Source organism: Euprymna scolopes, chromosome 19 (genome assembly GCF_053919585.1).
Source record: "Euprymna scolopes isolate OS-2025 chromosome 19, ASM5391958v1, whole genome shotgun sequence".
Classification (NCBI taxonomy): domain Eukaryota; kingdom Metazoa; phylum Mollusca; class Cephalopoda; order Sepiida; family Sepiolidae; genus Euprymna; species Euprymna scolopes.
In genome coordinates, this window is record NC_136500.1 from 89,206,306 (window position 1) to 89,231,023 (window position 24,718).

Sequence of the window (24,718 nt, forward strand, 5' to 3'; positions counted from 1 at the left end):
CAAAAATTCTACTGTGTGTAAGTTGATAGCATGTTTCTGTTTTTTTTTTGGTTTTTTTTTTGCACGACATGGTCTCTAGGTTCAAACTCTGCACATAAATTTCTTAATTTTTTTTTCATTAACTGCAAAGAATTTTATAAGACTTGAAATACAATAAAATAAATAACTTTATAAAAGAAACAGTAGGTTCTCTAGAGTGCAATGTAGAATAACATATATTTTGCACTAAGTTACTGCATTGGAGGCGTGTGAAGCTTCCTCTCGGGCGATTTCAAAGATTTCGATGACAATAAAAATATAGGAGTGTGAAATATTCGTTGATCGTCATTCAATCCCGGGCAACATCGGGTCTCCCTGCTAGTGTAGAATAAATGCAAGAAAAAAGTTTTATTTTTCAGTAAATTCAAAAAAATTTTAAATGGACATAAAAAAGCTGTTTAATTTATTTGTCATTCTAAATTATATATAAAAAAAATTAATTTGAAATAAAAGTTGTTTACAAGTTGTTTAAATTATTTTTCCTGTTTTTTTTTGTTTTTGTTTTTTTCTTGCATTTATTATACGTAAGTAAAAACTAAAAGTTGTTCGAATTGCCATTTTCCGACTTGTCAGCTTTGCCTGCGTTCGTTCCGTTTCAATCGATCTTGGTTTTTCATTGCAAGGTCAAGGCTGCTGCTTGCTTTACAAAATTACCGGTGGCATCCATCTTGATTCTTACACGATTCAAATGAATGTTTACACATTTTTAGTCGTGCATTTCTCTAGTTTATATGGGTAAAATAAATTAAATTTTGACTCGAAATGACTCCTCATGTAATAATGTTCAAAATAAAAAACACTTTGAATGCCTACACATTTTTCTCACATCACCCATAAACCCTATTAAGTGACATTACCAACAGCAGTTACGATGACACAAAGTGATTTACAATGGTTATCGAAAGAGGCAGAGAGTACTGGTAATCTAGAGAGACTTATTATAACCCAGGCTCCAGAGAACATCATTTGATATTTTGGGTAAACTATCATTGATACTGACTTGTGTGAAAAACTCTTGATAAACGATTGGTGCAATAACGTAAAACGATTTGCAATGGTTATCAATAGAGGTGGGAAGGTACTGGAAATATAGGAAAACTTGTTGTCACTTAAATTCCAAGAGACACCACTTGTTATTGTTAGTGAGCTATCATTGATTATGATTTGTGTGAAAACTCCTAGTGAGTAAATAATAATAATGGGAAGACTTATTGTCACTCAGACTTTAGGGAATGCTAGTTGTTATTGTTAGGGAGCTATCATTGATAATGATTTGTGTGAAAACTCCTAGTCAGTAAATTTTTTTTTTTTTTTTTACATGGGGGTCACCACTTATCAAGGCCCGGAAGCCACTCAGGGATAAGGGTTAATTCCAAGTACAGTACGTTAGTGTGGAGATTTGATGAAGTGTTTACTTAAGGGGGCGGTTCATTAGGAATTTGTTAACGTTGGACTTGAAGACATCCAAGTTGTAGTCAGGTGGGAAGCAGGCAGACAGAACAGAGTTCCACAGGCGTGCAGTTCTAAGAAAGAAGCTTTGTTCATGGAATCCACGTTTTGATTTAGGCACAGATAAAGAGTGGGGGAAATTTTTTACAGTGGGTTCAGCTAGACGGGTGTTTTTCGTGAAAGATTGGCGAGGGGGGACCAGAGATTGGAGTTCAGACGAGCACCTGCCATGGAAATAACGATAAAACAAGGATAGGCTCACAACGTCTCTTCTGTGGGAAGACTAATAATAATGGAAAGACTTATTGTCACTCAGACTTTAGGGAATGCTAGTTGTTATTGTTAGTGAGCAATCATTGATAATAATTTATGTGCAAACTAGTGAACAAATAATAAGAGTGATTATTTATTTATCATGTTTTACGAGCTCCCATCAGTCGCTTATTGCTAACCTGTAAGGATTATACAACGACAAGCAAACACATATTCCCCACCCCTAAAAGAGGAGATAATGCTTGGGAGAATGATATCATAACGACAGAACAAATACTACCTCCACCCCAATGTAAAGGTAATGCTTAGGAAGATGGTATCATAACAACACAAGAGATACTACTACACTAGTCCCAAATGAAAAGATAATGTCTGGGAGGGTGTCATCATGACAACAGAAAAGATAATACAGTACTCCCCCCTCCTCCACCAGGAGGAGATAATGCATGGGAAGATAGTATCATAGCAACAGAACACTAGCCCCCAAATGAAAAAAATGATGCCTGGGAAGATGGTCTTATAACAACAACACAAATATTACACTATACCCTCCCCCCACCGCCAAATAAAGGAAAGGAGAATGTAATGCCTGGGAAAATGGTGCGACAGCAGATTGCACTAGATATCCTCCCCTCGCACTGAATTAAACATTGGAAGATAATATATTAGTCTGAATTGAATTTATTATTAAAAGCTAGTATGTTAATAAAGTAATAGTTTAGTTTCAGTTTCAGACAGGTACTAAATCTCTATTGGCAATAGATCATAATGATGCTGATGACGCTGATGACGATGCTGCTGCTATCATCATCATCATCGCCATCCCTAACAACAGTAACTGCTGCTGTACTGTCGTCTGCGACAGGCAAGCTACGCTTATATTTGAACTGGCACCTCATAACCGAACTCTGTTTCGTTCCAAAACTCGTTAAGCACAATAAAATATTAAACAACAGCAAAAAAAGCCATATTATTTTTTTTCCATAAATTAAATAAATGTTTTCGGTGTAAACGTCGCATTTTCTTCTTTTTTTTTCTTTTTCTATTTCCCTCGAAGACGGTTCGCCGCCGTCGAAGTGTGAAGCAAAAAAGAAGGCTAGCTTTGCACAGACGTAAACAAAAATGGCGACTAATGTGTCATTTCGCTGGTTGGAAATTCTGGAAAACGATTTCGACAAGGCCTTTGTCGATCTCGACCTCTTGCTCGGCGAAATCGACCCCGAGCAATACGAACTTACGTGCGATGGCCGGCAGAAGATGACCGCCCTCAGCGCGGCCTTCGCCCAACTGTGGCACAAGGCGCAGACCATCTTTCAGTACAACGTGAAACTCGAAGTAAGTCCATGTCAAGACACTGGACACAATGTCCATCCTTTCTTTTTGTCATCAACCCCTCTTAAAAAAAAAAAAAAAAAAATTATATATAAATACCTTTTCTACACGGAGTATTTTACCTCTATAAGCCCCATACGGGATTTATAGGGGTAATGAATTACTCGAATCAACTGCCTGAATATATGTGTTTGGATAAATTAGCCTAGAAATATCGAACTTGTTTAAGGTTTTCAACTGATAATAATAATAATTTCAGGTAATAAGAGGGGTTTAAATAATATAAATAAAATAAAATAATTTCAATAAATGAAATAATTATTAATAATAGGGGTTTAAAACGATAATAACATAATGATAACAGAACAGCATACCGGCTTTTCACAACCTGTTTGCATGTTTTCTTTTTAAAATGTCAACATCAACGCAACCTGTTTTAACCGTTTCGTTTATTTATTTTAATTATTTTTTTTTTATTACTATTTATCGGTAAATTAAAACCACATTTAAAAAAAAATAGAGAAAAATACATCAGATAAATTTTAACGTTGCAAAAACAAAAAAGAAACAAAAACAATCCGTTTTTCAAAAATTAATGAATGAAACGTTACAAAATCTCTGTTAAGATAATATCATTTAAAATTTAATATCATCAACAAACGTGTAATAAAATAATATTTTCGTTATTCTTTCAATTCTTATCAGTTCAAATTTCATATCAGATTAAAAAAACAAAACAATGAATATCAGCTTGTTGATATCAGCTGTTTTTTTACAAAAAAAAAACTAATAAAAAAATAGGTACTCATGCAGGGAGTGCCGTGCTGAAATAATCAAGTTATCATTTAAAAAGCCATTCTTAACATGGGGAGGGTGTTTTGCGCCTATTCTGTACTTTAACCTTACAATTGAATAATAAAAAAAACATTAAATTAAACGTGGAAATAAGATTAAAAAAATAGCGCGGATCACTCTCTGCATTAGCACCAAAAAATATCAACGCTTCGCAAGTTTTGAGATGAGGATTTATAATTTGTATAATTTTCGATTATTTGAACTATTATTTTCCATAAAGGTAAACGTATATATAAGGTTCAGAATAGTTAACAAAGCCACCCTCCATTGTTAAGATTTGATTTTTAAATAACATTATTCAATACCCCATTCTTAATGTGAGGGGGGGGGGGGGGTCGGGGGACTTGGTAAACTATTGTGTACCTTCATCCTTTATCAATTTGCTTCTTGTATTCACAACATTTCGGCTGATGTAATTGATTGTCGACCTTCTTCGACCCGGCAATCTTTATGTCCAACTCTGGAACCTATACTGAATTTTGAAGTGAACCCTTTTCTTTAATCCACGAGGGGGGGGGGTCTGATTCCATCAGCCATGGTCGAGTAATAGTGCTAAATTTATAATATTCTTTATTATTTTAATGTAGTAAAGATTGAACCTTCAACACCCCCCCTCCCTCCGGAAGCTCGTCACTTAGAACGGTTCTTATTTACTTGCCTTCCCAAGAGGGCAGAGTTAGACACGTCGGTTTTTACTGTGGAGAAAATCAAGCTCTCAAAATGTGCACTCTGGATAGCAAAAAAAAAAAAAAAAAAAAAAAAAAATTGTCTCAGTCATGAAGGATTTCTCCTCCACTGAGCGAGGATACAAAAAGTGTGATGTAGCATCAGAACAGATACTACAATGTGATTTTGGCCCAAAAGGCTAAACTAGAACTGCCCACACGGACACGTGGCTTAACAAGTAATAGCATCACTTAGGACTGTTTACCAACGCTATTACCTGTTAAGCCACGTGTCCATGTGGACAGCTCTAGTTTGGATTTTGGGAGTCTTTACCTTCACCTTGCTTAGATATGTAGCATTACTTCTTATTACTATAGAATTACGCTACTTGTGCAGTTTATGAACCGTGCTGAAATAATAACGTTATTTAGAAAACCATTCTCAACATGACGCGGGGGGGGGGGAGAGGAACTCCTTGTTTTTCTTCATTTTATGAGTATTCTGTACTTTCACCTAACCATTTAATAAACAAAAGATACTGTAAAAATGGAATTTAACTGGAGAATCCTATCTAAACTAATGAAGCATGCATGGTCCCCCGTGAGTGCACAGTAAACAAGGTATAAAAAAAAGAAGTTCAGCATTGACCCCCCCCCCCCATTTAGTCCCAAAAGTTCCCAGGGGGCGTCAAATCCTCGTGAAAATGAACAAACGGTGCAGTTTTAGATCTTAACATATGTAAATTTGAGTTCTGCACCATGCAAAAAATAAATTACTAAGTTTATCACCCCCCCCCCCATTTAGCCCCAAAAGTCCCCAAGGCCTTAACATATTTAAATTTGAGTTCAGCACCATGCAAAACTGCTAAATAGACCTACACAGAAAAATTTTGGACAAATATGATAAAATAGTCCCCAAAATGGAGTGCTTTTATATTAGCTCTAAAAGATTCCCTGGAGCAATCCCAAGAGTTATTGCAACAAACAAAATTATATAGAAATCAGGTAGTTACAATTTTTCAGAAAGTTTTAGAAAAATCCGAGGCATCATTTTTTTTTTTTTTAATAAGCACAAAAGTGTCACTTTTAACCATTTTAACCGAAAGGCATCCCTAGGGGAGCAACTGGAATTTTCTCGGAAAATCTGTTCTATTACTTTTTACTCATATCATGTTTAATGTTTGTGCAAAATTGCAAAAAATTCCAAAGCGTAGTTATTGAGAAAAGTGCGGACAGACGAACGGACACCCTCCCCCCCAAAAAATAGGACTGTACAGTTATCAGAATTACGTTTATTATTAATTTTTTTTATTTAAAAAAAATTAAACATTCAGAGGATCTATACTAGTATATATGGATTAACAATTTGATTGTGTTGCTTAATAACCAGCTGACCCTGGCTGTCTTCTGGTGGTTGAAGTTTTAACCATTAATATAGTTGATAATAATTAAAAATATCATGCAAGTATTTTTTGGTTAGGAGCAATGTGTATGAGGGGCGTGCAATAAGTAATGCCCCTGACCGATTTCCCATAGCAGTAGAGCAACGAAACTCTGCACAGTTATTAGTCTTTCTCTACATAGGAACCACCCAGAGTTATGCATTTCTCCCATCGTTTGATGCAACTCTGGAGACCGTTTTTGTAGAACACTCCAGGTTGGTCCTCCAGCCACGACGTAACTCCAGAAATCAAGGCTGCATCATCTGGGAAATGCTTTCCTTTCAAAAACAACTTCATGGCTGGGAAGAGGTGAAAGTCAGAGGGTGCAAGGTCAGGAGAGTAGGGAGAATGGGGGATATTTCATGACCACACGCCCGTGCTTCTGATCTGGCGACATGCGAGTTGTGGACCGGAGCATTGTCTTGCAGGAGGAGGGTACCTTTGCTGATCTTGCCCCGCCTTTTGATTTTGATAGCTTCCCTTAATTTCCTCAAAAGTGAAGCATAATAGGCTCCTGTAATTGTGATACCCTTTGCCAGGAAATCTGTCATCACTACTCCGTCCTGATCCCAGAAGACTGTGAGCATGACCTTGTCAGCGGAGGGCTGTACCCTTGCCTTCTTTGGAGGTGGTGAGTCCAAGTGCTTCCATTGCATTGACTGGGCTTTGGTCTCTGGATCATAGTGATGGAGTCAGGTTTCATCCTGTGAAATCAGTCTTTTGAAAAACTTTTACTCCTCTTCTTAGCACATCTCCAAATTCATCCTCGAGCACTCGATGCGTTCTCGCTTCTGGAATGGTGTGAGCAACCTGGGAATCCATCTGGCAGACACCTTATGCATATGCAAATGGTCACGAATGATAGTTTCCACAGACCCTGTACTAATCTTGACATCTTGGGCTATTTGGCGAATAGTAATGCACCGATCTTCCAAAATAGCAGCCTCAACTTGACGGACAGATTCCTCATCAATGGCAGAAGAGGGGGGGGGGCGACCAGGTCTAGGAGCTGTTTCCACAGACTTCCGGCCATGTTTGAAGTCACGATGCCAACGTTTTACAAGGTCATATGATGGGGCATTATCACCATAAGTTTCTTTCATTTCATCAAAAGTCTTCTGTGGTGTGCGTCCTTTCAAATACAAACACCGGATCACTGTTCGACATTCAACAGGCTCCATTTCACACCTGACTCAGTTCAAACACCTGTAAAACAGAAACCACAATTAGTTCAGAGCTGTAATTTGCCACATAACCCGTAGAGATATAAATCATTGCACATGCAAAATTTCGGCTAGATCAGATAACTGGAAGTGGGCCAAGGGCATTACTTATTGCACACCCCTCGTAGTAGCTGTTCTTATGCTGCACTTAATATTTTAACTGGATTCTTCGAACTACTGTTCTTATGCGTGTCATTTTCACAATGATTCAGTCGATGTAACCTTCAACCTTCCTCAAGTGTATCTAGTCAAACTCTGGAATGTTTCTATCAAATTTGGGAATTTTGATGGAATTTCGAACAGAACCCTTTATATATATTATTTAATCAATTGGGATGTTTATTGAGATGAGTATCATTTATTCATTTATTTCTTGCGGACTATTATCCTCATCTTTTAGTTGTTGTTTCATGATGTTTAGGCAAACTATTCCTCTGGCCTTCATCAGGTGGTTACCACAACAGGATAGGAACTCCTAATCTCCTAACTGCATACTCAGTAATTACTGCCTTCCATAGTTGTTGTCGTCAACAACTATGAAAGGCAGTAATTGCCGAGAATGCAGTTAGGAGATTAGGAGTTCTTATACTGTCATGGTAACCACCTGACGAAGGTCAGAGGAATAGTTTGCCGAAACATCATGAAACAACAACTAAAAGATGAGGATAATAGTCTACAAGAAATAAATGAAGAAGCCTTCATTTATTTCATGGAGGTAGCATGTCCTTGTTCCATCAGCCATAACTGAATAAGGGGCCTAAGTAATTCGCAATTGTATTTTTCGATCGCCCACACTGAAAATTGAACGTTCAACTGTCAGGAGAATATCACTTTTATAATTGATTTTTCCAAGTACTCTGACCAGTGCATCACGGGTTCTTGCAGACGACCCATGGCACAGTGGTTAGGACCTGTGGCGCAGTGGTTAGGACCCATGGCACAGTGGTTAGAGTACTTGGAAAAATCAATTGTAAAAGTGATATTCTCCTGACGGTTGAAAGTTCAATTCTCAGTATGGATAACCAAAAAATACAATTGATCTCTATCAAGTCATAGCTGATGGAACAAGATCATGCTACCTCCGGGAAGTAAATAAAGGGTTCTGTTTGAAATTCTATCTAAATTCCTGAGTTTGACCGAAACATTCCCAAGTTCGACAAGATACACCTGAAGAAGGTTGGAGATTACATCGAATGAAACATTGTGGATATGACACTCAAGATGAGGACAGTAGTCCAAAGAATTCAAATAATTATCCTCATCTCAAAAATTAAGAAACGTAACGTTAATCTTTTCTGACCTCGGTCAGTAAATGACAAGTCTTTCCAGACTGAGGTAATTTTTTGTTGTTGTTCTAACTAGTGATGGAACGATTTTAATATATTTCCTGATTCTGATACAATTACCTATTCTGATTCTTTTTAATTTCTAAATATAGAGTTGCTTTTTGGGGAAGTTAACGTAAAAACCATAAATAGATATAAATAATATAATGTCCAAAATGTAGAAATACACTTATGGAGATGATTGATAGATTTCAGTTTTACTGGTAGTTTAAAAATCAATAAATATTTATCATTTCATCATTAATACGAATGATAGAAAATTGCTTTATCCAAAAACAAACAAATAATAACTATGAAAAGAATGTTTTTGGCATTGGAAAATAGGCACAAATTTTTCAGATTCTGATACTGATTTAAATACCACCAAAAATTCCAATTTCTTTTGATTCCCGATTCCGAGTAATCATTTCAACATTAGTTCTAACCCAGTGTACTCCTTTTAGGGGAACTCGATTTTCCTAACATTAAAATCAACTTTGTGTCTGACTCTGAAATCGTAAAGGAGGCAAATAATCTACACAATATGAACTAAATGAAAACGATTTTTGTCTAATTAAACCTTAAACGTATATTAGGTTTTTGTAACAACATTATTTAATACCCCATCCTCAATGTGAGGAGGTCAGGGGACTTGGTGAATTATTATGTACCTTAATCTTTCATCAACTTGATTGCTGTATTCACAACGTTTTGGCAGATGTAATTTGTTGACCTTCTTCGACCCGGCAATCTTTATGTCCAACTTGGGAACCTATACAGGATTTTGAAGTGAACCCTTTTATTTAATTCTTTTTTTTTTTTTTTTTTTTTTTTACATGGAAGTGACTTATCAAGGCCTGGAAGCCACTCCAGGATAAGGGTTATTGCGTGTACAGTAATCAATGGGATAATATCGTAGTAATCGTTAGTAATGGAGATTTGATAAAGTGTTTTACTTAAGGGGGCAGTTTATCAGGAATTTATTTATGTTGGACTTGAAGACATCCAAGTTGTAGTCAGGTGGGGAAAAAGGCGTGCACTTCTAAGAAAGAAGCTTTGTTCATGGAATCTACATTTTGATTTAGGCACAGATAAAGAATGGGACAAATTATTGAAAGTGGTTTCAGCTAGACGGGTGTTTTTCATGAAATATTAGCAAGGGGGGGGACCAGAGATTGGAGCTCAGACGAGCACTTGCCATCGAAATAACAATAAAACAAAGACAGGCTCGCAACGTCTCTTCTGTAGGAAAGAGGTTGCAGGGAAGAGAAAAGGGCATCCCCCCACTAAACCACAAAGTCTATTTTGTACTCTGTCAAGGCAGGATAGGCTGTTTTTAGCAGCTCCTGTCCAGATGTGGCAGCAGTACTCCACCCTTTGACGTACTTGGCTTTTATATAGATAGAAAATTGCATCAGCAATGAAATATCTTCTGGAGCGGTAGAAGGATCCTACCATTTTTCCTACGACTTTGGCAACAGACTTGATGTACATGTTCCATTTCAGGTCAGGAGTAAAAGTCAATTCCAGAAGCTTATCAAAAAATGGAGCCTCCCCTAGATGAGAGCCATCCATTTCAATTGATGCCAGATGGGGATCAGAGCGTTGATGATGTAAAGATAGAAGCTTGGTTTTAGATGCGTTAAAAGTAACCAACCACCTCTTCCCCCACTGTACCACGTGCTTAAGCTCAGAGAAGAGAAAATCAGAGAGAACTTTGTCATTTACGGCCTTTGATGTGTTGCCATAGATGGTTGTGTCATCAGCATAGATGTCAATGAATGATTTAAGTATGTGTTTTGGGATATCATTGATGTAGATCAGGAAGAGGGTTGGGCCCAGGATGGACTCCTGAGGGACTCCAGCATTAATACTGTGGGCCTCTGATTTCTGCCCATCAACCACTACTCTTATGAGCCTATCAGAGAGAAATGATTTAATGATTGAGAAAACATTTCCAGTTATACTGTAGCTGGATATCTTGTGAAGTAGGCCTTTATGCCATACCTTATTGAAGGCTTTTGATATGTCAAGAGCAATTGCCCTAGAAAAGAAGCCTTTGTCAAGAGATTCACTAATCCTATGAGTTATAACCGTTAGCACATCTGCTGTAGATCTGGCAGAACGAAAACCATATTGCATGTCACTAAGAAGATTATTTCTGCTGAGGTGATTGACTACTTCTTTATTTAATATTTAGTTAGGATGAAAAAGAACAGTTTTTTTTGTGTAGAAGTATCTAAAATGCTGTGAAGATAACAACTAAGATGAGAATAATATTGAAGACCTTGCCAAAGTTGTGGCAAAGAAGATGGGCTCTCTCTACCATGCTAGAAAATTACTCACGCCAGAGAGTATCCCATATTTTTACAAAGCCACCATTCATCTATGCATAGAGTATTGTTACCACATCTGGGATGGTGCATCTGCCACAAGTCTCTTCCTGTTAGACAAGGTCCCCAAAAAATCTCTATCCTAATAGATCCCACATTATCAACCAAACTCCAACCACTGTCTCATCACCACAATATTACATCCCTGCCCTTGTTTTACAAGTATTTAAGTCATAATAGAATGTGCTCTGACAAACTCGTAGCACTTGTGCTTCCTCAACATAAATACTCTGACTAATCCAACAAACAACAAAATCCCACCCCTTCACTGCAGAAATTCCTAGATGTATGAAAGCCTTTTAGTCTATTAGTTTCTTCCCTCAAATTGTTAGATTTTGTAATTTCCTCCCGGGTACTTGCTTTTCTGACTGTACTGCTGTGCAGAAGTTCAAGTGTAATGTGAACAAACATTTTGCAACTCAACTCCCTACATAGTCTCCCTGTAGAGATTGTCCCAAATAGTAGCCCCTTTATGTCCAAGTAGCAATATGCCTTGTTTGTGGTGCATAAGAGTAACAACAAAAAAAAAAAATTACAATAACTTTGAAATTTGACACAAATGTATATATTGTAATTCGTGTTTCCGTGCAACAGTTTGCTCAATTATCTAAACAATAAAAAAAGAAAGAAAAAACTATTAAACCGTTTTTGTTTGTATTGAATAAATCAATACGTTTGACAGGAATTGTAGTTTTTTAGGTGTATAGCAGACTTGTAAATAAACTGAAAAAAAAAATCAGTATTTGCTAGCCTGCAGGGATAGTATTATGACGAACGAATATATACAACACTCCTATACTGACCCCCCCCCCCACCTCTCAAAGGAAGGAGCCGTGCCTGGGAGGATGGTTTGATAATAACAGAACAGATACTACACTGCCCCCTTCTCCAATGAAGAAGATAATACCTGGGAGGAACTTTTGTTTCTTTAGGTTTATCATTTAGTCCTCACATTCCACGTGCAATGTTTCTGAAAAAGTCGGAATCTATTTAACTTGTTGGCAAGTTTTTGATCTTGAAACGGTATCTTTAGCCAATTAGATCAATTGGTTTCATGTCTTGTCACAGGTGATATCCATAAAAACAAACAAAAAAAGTCATAAATCTAGACTTCAGGAAAAGAGGGATAAATGAAGGCCTGGCCATAAATAGTTTACTTTAGGATCGATTTTTAAATGCCATCCGACACACGTCATCAAATGATGATGCCTGAACAACAATTACCCTAAAAAAAGGTTGATGTGCTGTAAAGCAAAATAAGCTATCTACTAAAGAAAAAAAAAAGGGGGTTATAATCTATATATCTATAAAAGTGAAATTGTCTGTGTGTGATTTTTGCTGATAAAAACAAAGTTTTATCATTCTGAATATTTGAGATGAAGATTGATAATTTGTGTTTGGATTATTTGGACTACTGTTCAAAAAATTCTGATACATAATATCAAGTTGGTATGAACTCTAATTAATATGAAAATGGAAAACTCTTGAAGAATTCTATCAAAATCTGTCAAGACTGGCTAACCACCTCGCATTCCTATGCAAATGCTATGGTCATTAGTTCCACCAAGTTTTACTTTGAAACTACCAGTTGATTCCAGGAGAACAGAAAGGCTTGCAAGACTAGTAAGGCACAAGCTCATCTATTATATAAATTATTTTCCTAGAGGACTTAAATAGTCACAACACCTTATGGGGGATGCAAGGAAATGGATAGAAAGGGAAAGAAAATTGAAAATCTAATAAATAAAAATAATCTATGCTTGTTCAACCAAAAAGAAGCCACTCACATCAATCCAACAAATGGAACGCTAAAATAACTGGATACAACATCGAATACTATTCCCAAAATAACTGGATTCGGTATTAAATAACCCACAAAGGGTTGATATGCCGTTAAACAAAACAAAACAAAAAAATAATAATAAATTACAGGCGTCCAAAAGTTAAGGAACGTGGGGGGGGGGGAATTATTAATGTAAAAACAAAGAATCCTTTCAGTATTTAGTGAAAATTCCCTTGTTTTCAATCACACTATGGCATCTTTTGCTGCAAGACAGAAACAATCGTTCACATTTTATAGGTGAGATATTATTCCAGTATTTTTTTTATACATTCCCATAAAACATCAAGATTTTTGTTTTTTTTTCTGTGATCTTATCACCAATAATTTTCCAAACATTTTCAATTGGCTTATGGTCGGATCTCGAGCTGGCCAATCCATAACGCAAATATTTGATCTATTTAGCTCTTCTAAAAACTATTTTTGCTTTATGGCACGGTGCGTTGTCTTGCATAAGGATATCAGAATCAGAAAGATTAGGCGCCACATGTTCTCTAATCAATTCTCTGTACATTTGGGCATAAACTTTTCCAAGAATCCGAACAAGGGATCAGTTCCTTTTGAAGATATCATGCCCCATACCATTATACTGCCACCTCAAAATTTTCCTTTACTTTTAACGCACTTAGGGGACAGTTTTTCTCCTTTTTTTTCTTCTGACATGTGGTCTTTTGTCTGATCTGAAAAGATTGCATCTAGATTCATCACTGAAATGAACCTTTGCCGATTTTTTTTTTTCTCAAAACAAATGTTTTTCGGGGAATAACAATCTGGCCTTTCTATTTTAATAGAAATTAAAGGCTTTGAGCATGGACTTCTTGTAAATAATCCAACTTCGTTTAATCTTCGTGAGATCGTTTGTCGGAAATATTTTGTCCAGTTTCGGATGTAAAATCCCAGGATATCGAAGCCGCAGTTTTAAAGTGATCAGAATGAAATGATCGAGTGATTTTTCTATCCTCCCTCTTAGTTATTTGGGGTCGGCCCGATTTTTTTCTTTTCAGTCAATGGTCAACCTTTTTTTCTATTTTCAATAATCCGAAAACGCTTGTAGACCATTTCAGTATTTTAGCAGTCTCCCCTATGGACTTTTTTTCATCATAATGGTAAAAAATAAGCTGTTTTTCTTGTATAGATAGCTTTTTTCAAATATTCGGAGTCGACATTTTGTTAAGTTGTTATTAAAATTGATAAAGTTTGTATTAATTTTCTGCGTTCCTTAACTTTTGGGCGCCTTTAATTTAATTAAGTTTATTTATATATAAAAACCTAATATGTATTCAAAATCCAAAAATTATTTTTTATTTAACTACCATTATTAAATATTGGAAAATTCACCCAAAAATTGTTTTTCCATTTTCAAGTTAGAAGTCATTCAAAAAAATGATCGACTGTTCCTTTATTTTTGCACGCTACTGTATATTGATGTTGGCATTCTGTAGATATTCAGTGGAAATGGAGATGCTCTGATATTAATGTAGCTCTTTTGTTAAAACTGCAAAAGTATTTATTTAAGCTAGCAGGGACGTCCGGTGTAGCCCGGTCATAAAGTACGCTTAAATATATTTTAATTTTTGCAGATTTCGTATAGAAGTTAATGTTCTATCGATTTTTATATATGATAAAGTTGCGATTTAAAAAAATATATCCATATGACTTGGGTGCATCAGCTTGAATCGAAACTGAAATCAAAACTTCTGAAAAAACGAGTTCCTTCAACTATAATCAAAACCAAACCGTATGAAGAATTCTTGGTAAAATTATTTATTACAAGAAATGGAACAATTAAACGACATTCACTTTCATATCTTTACATCATCAATGCTCTGATTCCCATCTGGCATCAATTGAAATGGAGGGCTCTTGTCTTGGAGAAGCCTCATGTTTTGACAAGCTTCTGGGCTTGACCTTTACTCCTGATCTGAAATGGAACACGTACATCAAATCTGTTGCCAAGATGTCTGGAAAAATAGTGGGATTCTTCTACCACTCGAGTAGATGTCTCACTCCTGATGCAATTCTCTATCTATATAAAAGCCAAGTCTGTCCAAGGATGGAGTATTGTTGCCACATCTGGGCAGGAACTACTAGAAGCAGCTTATCCTGCCTTGACAGAGTACAAAATAGACTTTGTAGCTTAGTGGGGGATGCCCTTTTCTCTTCCTTGCAACCTCTTTCCCACAGAAGAGACGTTACGAGCCTGTCTTTGTTGTATCGTTATTTGCATGACAAGTGTTTGTCTGAGCTCCAATCTCTGGTCCCCCTCAACAATCTTTCATGAAAAACAACCGTATAGCTGAAATCACTGTCAATAATTTCCCCCACTCTTTGACTGCAGCTAAGTCAAGACGTAGATTCCATGAACAAAGCTTCTTTCTTAGAACTGCACGCCTGTGGAACTCTATTCCATTTGCCTGCTTCCCAACTGACTACAACTTGGTTGTCTTTAAGTCGAACATAAACATTCTTGATGGACCGCCCCCTTAAGTAGTCCAAGCGACCAAATTTCTATTCTTAACGATTACAATGATATTATCCCATTCATTACTGTATACTTAATAACCCTTTATCCTTGAGTAGCCTCAGGGCCTTGATAAGTGGTGACTCTTATTACATTTTCACCCCAAACAAGGCACATTGCCACTTTGGTGTAGGGGGCTACTATCAGGGGCAGCAACTACTGGGGCACTATGTTGGGATTTGGGCAGCAAGATGTCGGTTCACGTTACACTTGAACTTCTGCATGTCAGTACAGTTAGGGAAGCAGGGACCTGGAATGGAATTCCAGAGTCTAGCGGTTCTGGGGAAGAAAGTACTGGAGTAGAAAGATCTTTTACATCTAGGGATCTCTACTGTGTGGGGGTGGGATTTAGCTGCCTGTCGGGTTTGTCGAGGGTGTCTACGTCGTGGGGGCACAAGTGTCTGCAGTTCGTCAGAGCATTCACCATTAAAATACTTGTAGAACAGGCAGAGGGATGCAACGTTTCGTCGATGGGACAGAGGCTGAAGCTTAGATGCCAGTTCAGGGCCTATCAGATTGGTAACTCTCTTTTAAACCTTGTCTATGAGCGAGAGACTAGCAGCAGATGCACCAGCCCAAATGTGATAACAATACTCCATACATGGGCGAATGGTGGCCTTATAGAGGTACAGGATACTTTCAGGTGTCAGTAGTTTTCTAGCACGGTAGAGAGAGCCTACCTTTTTCGCAGCGGCCCCTGCAATGTTTTCAATATAATTGTTCCAACTCATGTTTCCTGTGAACATTAGGCCAAGCAGTTTGAAAGATGTACTCTCAGACAGGGAGTCACTGGCCATTGCTATTGGTGGCTGAGAAGGTTTCTTGTAATTATTGAAGGAAACCAGTTTAGTCTTGGCAGCATTGAATGTGACCATCCATTTATGTCCCCATTCCACTACAGATTGGAGGTCATCCTCTAGTGTTTTTGCCATTTCTTTAGATATGTGTTCATTTGTTTTCCTGTCATGCCTTTTATAGAGTGTAGTGTCATCAGCATATATACCCATCTCAGAGGCAGTTTTGTCGGGGAGGTCATTAATAAATATCAGGAACAATAGAGGTCCAAGAATAGACCCCTGAGGCACTCCCGCATTTATATCACACTGTTTAGATGTTCGACCGTCGAGGACAACCTGGATTTTTCTCTTGCCTAAGAAGGATTCAATTATGCTAAGTATTCTACCAGTGATACCATATGATTTAATTTTCCTGAGGAGACCCTTGTGCCATACCCTGTCAAAAGCCTTAGATATATCTAGAGCTACTGCTTTGCCCTCCCCCGCTTTGTCCAGTGAATGGTATATACGTTCAGAGATTACAGTGAGGATGTCTGCTGTGGAACGGGCTTGTCTAAATCCATATTGTTTGTCAGTCAGAAGTTTAGCATCTGTAAGGTGCCGGACTAGAGCATGGTTAATTATGGTCTCAAATATTTTGGCGAAAAGTGGGAGGAGGCTAATGGGGCGATAATTTGATGGATCAGTTCTTTCGCCAGAATTCTTGAATACTGGTACCACAGAAGTAATTTTCCAACAGCCCGGAAAGCATGATTCATTAAGGCATTTGTTGTAGAGTTTGGAGAGAACTGGAGCTATTTCGGCTGAGCACTTTTTTAATAGCACAGCTGGGATGAGATCAGGTCCACATGCTTTTGAAGTGTGAAGATTTTTTATGATAGCATGTACCTGAGCAGGGATGATTTTTAGATCGTCTAGCATAGCGTCTGTCCGCAAAGGAAAGTCAGGCAGGGGGTGGTTAGAAGGGTCCAGTGTGGAGTTCGAAACAAACCGGCTGGCAAGCATATTAGCCTTGTCGGTTGCTGAGCAAACAACCTCGTGATTGTTGGTTAGTGGGGGAATTGTTGATTGCCCATTATTTACTATACTGTTGTAGATTTTCCAGAAGTCACGATTTCCTAATTTTTGTACTTCGATGTGTTTTTTAGTGGTTTCAGTAAATTCTCTCTTAGCTGTCGCTATTTCTTTCTTAACATTACTTCTAGCTTCTATATACTTCTGTTTGTTTGAACTGGACTTATGTCGGTTAAATCTGCCGTATGCATGCTGCCTTTGAGCAATGGCAGTTGCGCAAGTCGAAGTAAACCATTGGGGAGAGTGGGGCTTGCTATAAAATTTCCGCATGGGAACATGTGCTTCAATTGCTGTTTTGAACCATTCAGTGGTCTCATTTGCTCCTATGTAAAATAAATAAAAACAAATACAAATAGTATCTCTCTGCTCAGAATTGCCCGGGAACCTTTTTTCATTAATAACTCATGTGATTAAAATAGGATATTTATGCTGTTACTCCTTCTTTCTCACAGAAGAGAAGTTGCAAGTCTGTCTCTACTCTAGTGATACATTTCTGGTAGATGTTCGACTGAGCTCCAATCTATGGTTCCTCCCTGTAAAACGTTCACAACCAATACTTGCCTGGCTAAAACAATCACCAACAACTTTACTCACTCCTATTTGTGCCCAAAACTAAACGAAAATTCCATGAGCAGAGAGTTTCTTTCCTAGAGCTGTTCATCTGAAACACAATACTGTTTATCTGCTTCCCAGCTGAATAGAACATGGCTGCCTTCAAGTCTAACGTGAATAAATTCCTATTGAGTCATCTATTCAGATAATCTAGCCCAACCCAAGCTTTACCGTGTCTAATCTTATCTCAAAATCTACCTAACACTTAACCCTTATCCTTGAGTGGCCTCCGAGCCTTAATAAGTGGTGGCCTTTCAAGTAAAAATACATAAATAAATGTAAAATACATTTTGTATCCTATTTCAAAAAGATAAAATGTTGACCGTTTATATTTTGCCTCCTCATGCCGTCACAGTAAAAAGTCAACCATGATTTAATAATAAAAATCAATGTAAAAGATTTTTTGTCCTCAAACAGAAATCAAACTCAAAATCATGTCTTAACAGATTGGTGTCTTATAAGTTTGTCTACTGTGCCAATATTATTAATACACAGATTATCTATAATATAAAGCGCTGTGTGTGTGTGTGGTCACGAATAGGCTCCTGTATGATTGACTATTTTAAAAAACTGATTACATATAATGATAGAAGATGTATCGAGACACAGGAATGGTTATGTTTGATCTGGCAGAACGGTGGTTCATAAAAATTGTGGTGTCTGCGTTCGCGCTTGCCCCCAAAGTATGGAAATAAAAAATTAAAAAATTGAAAAAAAAAAAAAACGTTTACAAGTGTTTTTGACATAGATGTACATAAGAATACTTTGATATGTATGTTTTAACTTAAATAGGGATGGTATAATAAAATTGTGGGGTCTGCGTTCACGCCTGGCCTTCATAGAATGGAAATAGGCACAAACTTTAATAAAGACTTTTCATATCTATCTGCGTAAGTATACTTTGATAATTATGTTTCAGTTTGAAGAAATATGGGGTGTTCGTTCGCACCTGACCTCCATAGAATGGAAATATGTCACAAAGTTTAACAAGGTTTTTTAATATAGATCCACAGAATATTGTGATAAGTGTTTCAGTGTGAACAGGTATGGTATAATAAATTATGGGGTTTATCTATTTTATTTTTACTTTCATCATATTTTGCTTTGGTTTTGATACCCCAAAATTCAACCCAAATTTACAACCCTTCCTTTTCATAACCTATCATACTTTAATAATTCAGAGTCCATTTTCTGTAGGCTGTTTTTGAACCCAGTGAACGACGGGTACTTTTGCTATTAAAATATAATATATAAAAGGCTATATGTCTGTCTGTCTGTCTGTCTCTATATTTTCAAACTCCATCTCTTCTGAAACTAAAAGTCGCAGAGCAGCGCTAGGAGCCTCAAAGTATTGAATTTTTTATGGACTGTTCTTTTTATGGGTCTTTAGCTGATTAAAATGGTTTTTAAAAGGTCAAAATTGAAAAAATCGTTAACCATTTTGTACATTCATCTTAGTTTATTTTTAATTTTTAATCAGTTCATATGCATGTTATGTTGGTATAGTGCTGATAACATCACCAGCTTTGAATGCTAGAGTTTTGCTTTCGGTTTCAATTCTAGTTGATGGCACCTTTTTTTTTACTTTTGAAATCATGACTCTATAATAATATATACGAAATTTGGAGAAATTAAAATATCATATTTAAGTATATTTTACACCCGGGCAAAGCCAGGCGCTCCCCCCCCCTTCCGCCAGTATATTATGAAATCATCATTGTGTAAGTAGGTTAAATAACATTCATTAGAGAGAAACTGCTTATGAAAAAGGGAGAAGACGGGAGAGTATTAAAGGTTAAATTTGGATAGTTGACTCTAATTAGATTTCTTTCCAATTTTCTGTGTGTCATTGATGGCAGGAAGAGAACAATGGAGTGAGAGGATTAGTTCCTCCAACTCCCTCTATGATATTAATAATGATGACAAAAAGTATTGATTGAATTAAATATGAAATTTGCTGAAAGTCAAAATTTTGTTTTTATTAACATGAATCAATATTTGCCAAAACTGACTGACTGAAAAGCTTTAAACACGTACCTTTTGTTACAAAGCTATTGCAGTCAAAGAAATAGAGGAATCCTTCTTTAATTTATATATAAGGAGATATAATACAAGAAGTTTTCTAACCAACATAAAACTCATTATGCAGATTTACTTACAGTGAGAATACGCAAGTTAGAATTAACAGTTGTTTATTGTATAGTTAGGAAGGAGAGGAAATTTACTGTTTTATAAGTTTAGAATAGTAGGTTACCAATATAGTGTTTTAACAAATTTCATAAGGAAGTGTGATGAACGTGATGGTCTTGAACTAGGATTAAGTGGTGGAAGTGGTCCCGACTTGGCTTGCAGTCACCAGAAGAGCCCCCATGATTACCTGGCATGTAATTTGTAGATTAGAGAAATGTTTAAACCATAACTTGCGAGCGAAGATTTGAACACTGATCGATGGATCACAAATACCGTTGTTAGAAGAGACGATCTTGTGATGTCTTTATTTTAACATCCGAGATAATGAATCCAGAGATGTAGTCATGCAAATCAAGTTGGTTTGTATAGGTGGAATTTAATTGAATAGAAAAAAGAACATAATTCGCATTTGGGTGTCAGCGTTTGATTAATCTGAACTTTGTGAATTGTGAAGGGCAGAATGGAGAGTAAATGTTGAGTGAGTGTATGAGAACCATGGTCTGTCCATTGTTTTCATTTACTTCACTGAAATTTATCTTTAACAACTCGGGATCCACTCAAAAACAAGGATTAAAGAGATTGTCAGTTAGCCGATGATCTCCACCACAAGAGGGTCCTGGATATGACCTTAAACTATATCCGATGGTGAGGCCCCAGCTTACAGGCTTTGGGGAGTGTGGAGCAACCCTTTACCATTGCTCCCAGGTCCACTCTGACCCGGAGTGGTAGTACCTGTTAGGGTCAAAACCATGGGTTAAATAGAAACCGACTTGAAAAAAAAACAAACAAATATATTCTATTAAAAAAATTTTTCTTCAAAATCACTGGATTCGACATTAAATAACCTGAAAAAGGTTGATCTGCTGTAAAACAAAAACAACCAACCATCACTAGAGCTTTGATAACCATGGATGCAATGAGAAAAATATCACTAAAGAAGAATTGATTATCGAAGAGAGTGGCCTAACAAGTATTTGTTTACATAAATACTTGATGATGACCATGTTTTAATTGGTTGGAGATCACTCTTGATATCTTGTTTAATAGATAAGACTTTCTCAGAAAGAAACTTTGATCCTGGAAGGTTTTTGTACACAGAGAAAGAAAGAAAGAGAGAGAGAGAGAGGAAAGGAAAGCTGGTTGAAGTTAGATGAGTTTTTGGTTGAATGTTCTGTTAAGCAATGAAGAACCAGAGATTGGAGCTCAGCCAAACGCCTACCATGAGCAGAATGATGCAGTAGAGAAAAGTTAGCAACATCCTTTCTGTTTGAAAGAGGCTGTAGGGATCAAAAAGAGATCATCCTCGTTGCAGAGTTGATTTTTTTTTATTTTATTTTTTTTAACTCTGTCAAGACTGGAGAGAGTGCTCCAAGGGGCACCTTCCCTGATCTGACAGTAATACTCCATATAAGGATCTATCTAGCTACTAATCATTTAATAAGATAGACATGCATACAGTATCCTTGGGCACCTCTACATAATCTAGTATTTAATGAAAATGAGATCTAATTTTAATACATAATTCAAACCGTTTGACTGCTGTTGAATTATGAAGATTATTTCATACTATTATTTAAATTACAATTTCTTCAATATTCAAGGCAAACTTGCATAATAGTGAGATGTGGTCACACGCACTTCTGATCTGTTATGGCTTTAAGTGGATGTGCAACTGCAAACAGGAAGAAAAGAGCTCATCAATTGTGCTTTATCAAAAACTTGGTATTGGTCAGATTACATTTGAACGATTCAAATACAGTTCTTAGAATGTATGATTTGCATACCGATTTTTTAAACAGTTCATAATGACCCTGCTAATTAAGTCCCTGATAGTAGCCCCCTGCATCAAAGTGGCACTGTGCCTTGTTTGAGGTGAAAATTGAATTTAAAAATAAAAATTGAATAAAAAAAAAAAATTTAAAAAAATTTGGTGTTATGATTTGTAATTTTATTTTTCTAATTTTACTATATATATTTATATATAGTCTTAATGATTATAAAACTCTGTGGATCATCCAGGAGTCGTTGCTTGCTTGAATCTTGTAAATTTTGGTCTAGTTTCGATTTTACCTGATGGCACCCAAGGCATATATATATTTTTTTACTTTTGAAATCATGATTATCTATTTGGTACAATATAAATTATATTAAAATAATCGAGAGAATCGACTCTATAATATAAATACGAAATCTGCATGAATTAAAATATCATATTTAAGCATATTTTACAACTAGTTGGCTGTTGTGCTCGCTTTTGTTGTTTTCTCACTCTCCCCCATGGGTAAATGCAAGTTTTAGTCTTGCATTTCCAATAAACATATGAATGGAATGTTTATTATTTAAAATTTTTGTTTCAAGTATTTCAACTAGCAAACGTTATGAAGCAATACCAAGCTAGAAAAGCCATCTAATGCTTAATAAATGTAAAGAATAGAAAGACCATCCCCAAATGTCATTCATTAAATCTTTAATAAAATTCAGAAGCATTTTTTACAATTCGACCATATTTAGTGCAAATAAATTTCACTCTATGCCTGACGTCCACCAAGTTTCAGTTACAAGTGTCCAACGGTCTTTGTTTTATTGCAGTTTAATGATATGTGAGGATACTCTGATGATCGTCTCGGCAGTAGGAGTTGTGATCCTTAAAGGGTTTAACATTTACCGAACTTTTGCTCCCAGAAAAAATCTGCAGGGTTATTTGAAGGATAATATTCATCCAAACAATGCTCAGACTATTTAGAGAAATAAACCAGAAATGCCAAGAGAAGAGTGTGTCAAAGTTATTGACAACATTGCATGTCTTATCCGAGTGTGTTTACAAACAATTGAACTGTAAAAAAAATAAAGGTTGTTGGATATTTTATTTCTTAGACATTTTGTTAAGAGTTAGCCTTTGAAAGAAAGAGTGATGGAACTATTTCCAAAATATTTTCAAAGTAAACTATTAAAAAATATCATCATTTGAACTGAACCAATTCAACTTTTGCCAAACTAAAACTTAGGTTAGATGCATCATGACATGACCTCTGTTCAGTCTTGAGAAACAATACTCTCTGTAATTGCATGTAATTGTAAAGCCATGGTTGCACAATCATGACCACATGTCTCCTGAGTTGACACTGCTTGATTCCAGTAATAGAAGAAGTCCAAGACGATTGGAAACCATGCTGAGATAAGCAGAGAGCACATACAACACCTGGTATTCCTAAATGGTCATTCATTTTATTACAAACAAGCAGTGATGGAAAGATTCCAATATTTCTCCCGATTCCGATACAATTACCGATTCCGAATCTTTATAAATCTCTAAATATTTAACTACTAAGTAGTTATTTTTCCCCAATTACTGTAAAAGCACGTTAAATGTGCAGATATTTTTCTCAAGCGTGAAAATACATTTGTAAGGGATGAACTATAGATTTTAGTTCTATTGGGATTTTAAAATCAATAAATATTTATTATTTTAAAATCAATAAATATTTATTGTTTTATCATTACCAGCGGTGAAAGATTTCGCTTTCAGCAAAATCAAATAAAAAAAAAAGATAATTAGGAGAATAAATTTTTTCGCATCGGAAAATTGGTACATTTTTTTCGATTCCGATATCCCAAAATGTTCTGACTTTTCCAGTTTCCAACTCCGATTAATCGTTCACACATTACTAACAAAGCTCAACGTTGTTTAACCTTAATCTCTTAACAGTATAATATGTCAACATAATTATGCCGGATTATAGAAGGAAAAAAAAACTTAGGGTTACAAAAAATACTTTGGTTCAAATTCTGTAAAACTATGAAAAATATTTTCAAACTGAACAAAACAAACAAAAAAAAAATTTTCAAACTGAGCAAAACAAAACATTCTAAGGCGATTCAGAAGCATACGCGATTTTAAGAGCAACCATACCGGTGTCGGGTGAAAACCTAGCCTTAATGTGAAACTGTTCCGATTAACAAATTGAACTTTCGGTTTTAGATTAAAATAAATAAACAAATTACAATGAATGAAAATGTGTGAAAATTTTGAACACGTTTTTATTTATTTATTTTTTTAAATATATTTTATAGATTTATTTTTAAACTTAAAGAGGAAGTCCGATTTGGTAATGGGAACATTTATATTATTAAACAAAATATACTTATGTGTTAAACATTTTTTCATACCCCCCCCAAAAAAAAAAAATCACATTTAAAATATAATGGAACTTTTTTTTATTTGATAAACACTGGTCTTCAATTTCTGACAATAAATAGAAAACTCTACCGAGTTGGCACTTTCTAAAATACCCCTGTATTAATTAAATAATAAATAAGATTGTTAAAATTAAAAATCAACTATTGTTTAAAACATTTCTGTTGCTGAAAATAAAAAAAATAAATTGATTTTAAATTGCCACTCGAGACTTTATGGAGGATTAAATAAATGCATTCTTTGACATGAAAACCCGAAACGCTTTTCATTAGCAGGAAAACAAACGAAATCCGTTTTCGCTGTCCTTTAATTTATTGTATTTTGAAGCCGGCGAATTTATTTGTGAGTTAAATGGAATTAGCTTTGTTCTGTGTTGTAATATAAACGTTAAATATGATTAGAAACTTAATTTTATTGTTATACAAACAATTAAAGTGCTTGTATCTGCATGTCTATTGGAATGTTTTCACAAGGATTAAACTGGATTTACCAA

General features: G+C 35.9%; 1 protein-coding gene across 3 annotated transcripts in view; it reads left to right on the forward strand.

Annotated features, from left to right (window-relative positions):
• The first annotated feature begins 2,751 nt into the window (after positions 1-2,751).
• LOC145239828 (Golgi-associated PDZ and coiled-coil motif-containing protein-like) overlaps positions 2,752-24,718 on the forward strand; it is a 455,294-nt gene continuing 433,327 nt past the window's right edge. Inside the window, exons 1-2 of one of the 3 annotated variants that reach the window (XM_080103365.1) lie at positions 2,758-3,096; positions 22,620-22,899. In XM_080103365.1, the coding sequence (XP_079959491.1) occupies positions 2,884-3,096; positions 22,620-22,634 (228 nt within the window). In that variant the 5' untranslated portion in view covers positions 2,758-2,883 and the 3' untranslated portion in view covers positions 22,635-22,899. Of the gene's footprint in view, positions 3,097-22,619; positions 22,900-24,718 lie in introns of those variants that run through there. The other 2 variants (XM_080103363.1, XM_080103364.1) reach the window with 2 other exon arrangements.